The sequence below is a fragment of the Acanthisitta chloris genome, unplaced genomic scaffold (genome assembly GCF_000695815.1).
Source record: "Acanthisitta chloris isolate BGI_N310 unplaced genomic scaffold, ASM69581v1 scaffold11698, whole genome shotgun sequence".
Taxonomy (NCBI): Eukaryota; Metazoa; Chordata; class Aves; order Passeriformes; family Acanthisittidae; genus Acanthisitta; species Acanthisitta chloris.
The window spans coordinates 11,261-13,152 of record NW_008688735.1 but is presented as its reverse complement, the minus strand read 5'-3'; the positions used below and the strand labels follow the sequence as shown (position 1 = coordinate 13,152).

Sequence of the window (1,892 nt, the reverse complement as noted above, 5' to 3'; positions counted from 1 at the left end):
TGCTGGGGTGGGAACACATTCCATGGCAGAGCTATGTGCTGGAACACAGATGTGTGACAGTGGTGAGTAAAACTGCTCTCAGCTAACAAGTCCTGTTTTTTCTCTCTCCTGCAGGAACGCCAAGGCCGTGTCAAGTAAAAGGCCATTCCTCCTCCAGAGACTGCAGCAGAGATTCCATCCCAGCTGTCTTTCAGAGAGAGAAAGGAGGAGCAAGAATATCCCAGAGAAAGATTTAGGACTTTTTTTTCTTAATTTCATTGACTTCAAAAAGACTCTTACAAACTTGCAGTTGAAAACAAAAAAAAGAAACAAGTATTGGAATATCACAAGACATAGGACTTAAAAAAACAAAAACAACAAAAAAAATCCCTTCTAGGTAGAGTATAGGTAAAACCTGTCCCTTTTCTTTTGGCTTTGGTTGTGATTTCAGAGCATAAGCTTTGTTTTTTGTCTTTTTACTATGGGGGTTTTTTTTTGATTTTTCAAGTCCATAAGTGGCATATGCCTTTTTTTTTCTCTAATTTTTAACCCCAGTTGCTTCCCTCCCTCCCACCCCTTGCGCCTCCTTCCCCTGGTTTTGACATTTGCACTTGGAACACCGAGTTGGAAGCTCCACCTTGGAAAGTGGAGTCACTTTTTTTACTTTTTCTTTCTTCCCCCTAGCCTGGAAGAGAATGAATTCAACAAGGAAGTTTGGGGGTTGTTTTGTTGTTTATTTTTTGCCTAAGAAGAATTGACTAGAAATTGTTCACGAGGTTTTGTCTTAAAGGTGGTTCACTTTTCTCTGACCCTTTTATTACTCAAAAGTCAAGTATCAGGAGTCCTAAAAATGTTCTGTTCTTGTGCATTTTACAGATTGAAGTCTGGATTAATTTGAATTTTGAAAGCTGAGAACAGTGGTTAAAAAAAACCTTTGTTTTGTTTACAGGAAAAAATTAATTTTGGACAAAAAAAAAAAAAAACAACCAAAAAAAACCCTAACAACAAACCAAGGAAGAAATATTGTAAAATGTGTAGTGACTGTTTCTTCAGTTTCTTGTTAAGCCAATGAGGAATGGGCGTTGCCTTTCTTTTCACCATTAATCACTTCTCAATAATAAACGTGAGATCCTGTTGAGCATCACTGGTGTCTGCTGCTCCCTCCTCCCTGCCAGGGCCACACCTCCTGCAAAAACACCTGGAAATAAGGAGGCAAGTACTGCTTTCTCCTTGGGTTTGACGCCCCTGGGCACCCCCAGCTCAATGCCAGCCCTTTGGGGATGGTTTTGGCTCCAGCTGAGAGAGGCAGTGCCCACCTCACTGCTCACGATTCCTTCCCATGGCACAGGGAATTTGAAGATTATCCAGCTTCTTCCAGGGGTGCTGAATGCAGACGCCTCACATCCCAAATGATGTCTCCTGGGAAAACCACTCACCAGGAAAATAAACCCCAAAAAATCCATGTTTTCTTGTTTAGGCACTTGAGAGGGAATGAAAGAGCCACAGGCACATCTCCAGCCTGATCCCATGCAGTGCTCCAGGCTGGGGACAGAGTGGCTGGAGAGCACCAGGCAGAAGGACCTGGGAGTTTGGAGAGATAGAAAGCTGAACAGGAGCCAGCAGTGTGTTCAGGTGGGCAAGAAGGCCAGTGGCATCCTGGCCTGGAGCAGGAGCAGCGTGGTCAGCAGGACCAGGGAGGTGATAAAACTGTCCCTTGATGACCAGCAGCAGCAGAGCCTTTAGGTTGGCAGGGCTTGCAATTACCTCAGCTGAAAGGCCTCAGGGGCTCACAAAGGTGAGGGGGTTTTTTTCCTAGTCCAGGTAAGTTTTTACAACTCAAATTTAGAATCATGGAATGGTTCGAGTTGGAAGGATCCAAAGTGATTCTTCCCCTGGACTCGGTGCTGGTGAGG

At 44.1% G+C, this 1,892-nt stretch overlaps 1 protein-coding gene across 1 annotated transcript in view; it reads left to right on the top strand.

The window, feature by feature from the left end:
* The window catches only part of LOC103808371 (YTH domain-containing family protein 2), a gene marked incomplete at its 5' end in the record, with an annotated part of 13,798 nt that extends 13,557 nt beyond the window's left edge, over window positions 1–241 (top strand). The window contains one exon of the mRNA XM_009081152.1: window positions 115–241. Within this exon, the coding sequence (XP_009079400.1) occupies window positions 115–138 (24 nt within the window). The remainder of the gene's footprint in view (window positions 1–114) is intronic.
* Window positions 242–1,892: the final 1,651 nt, after the last annotated feature.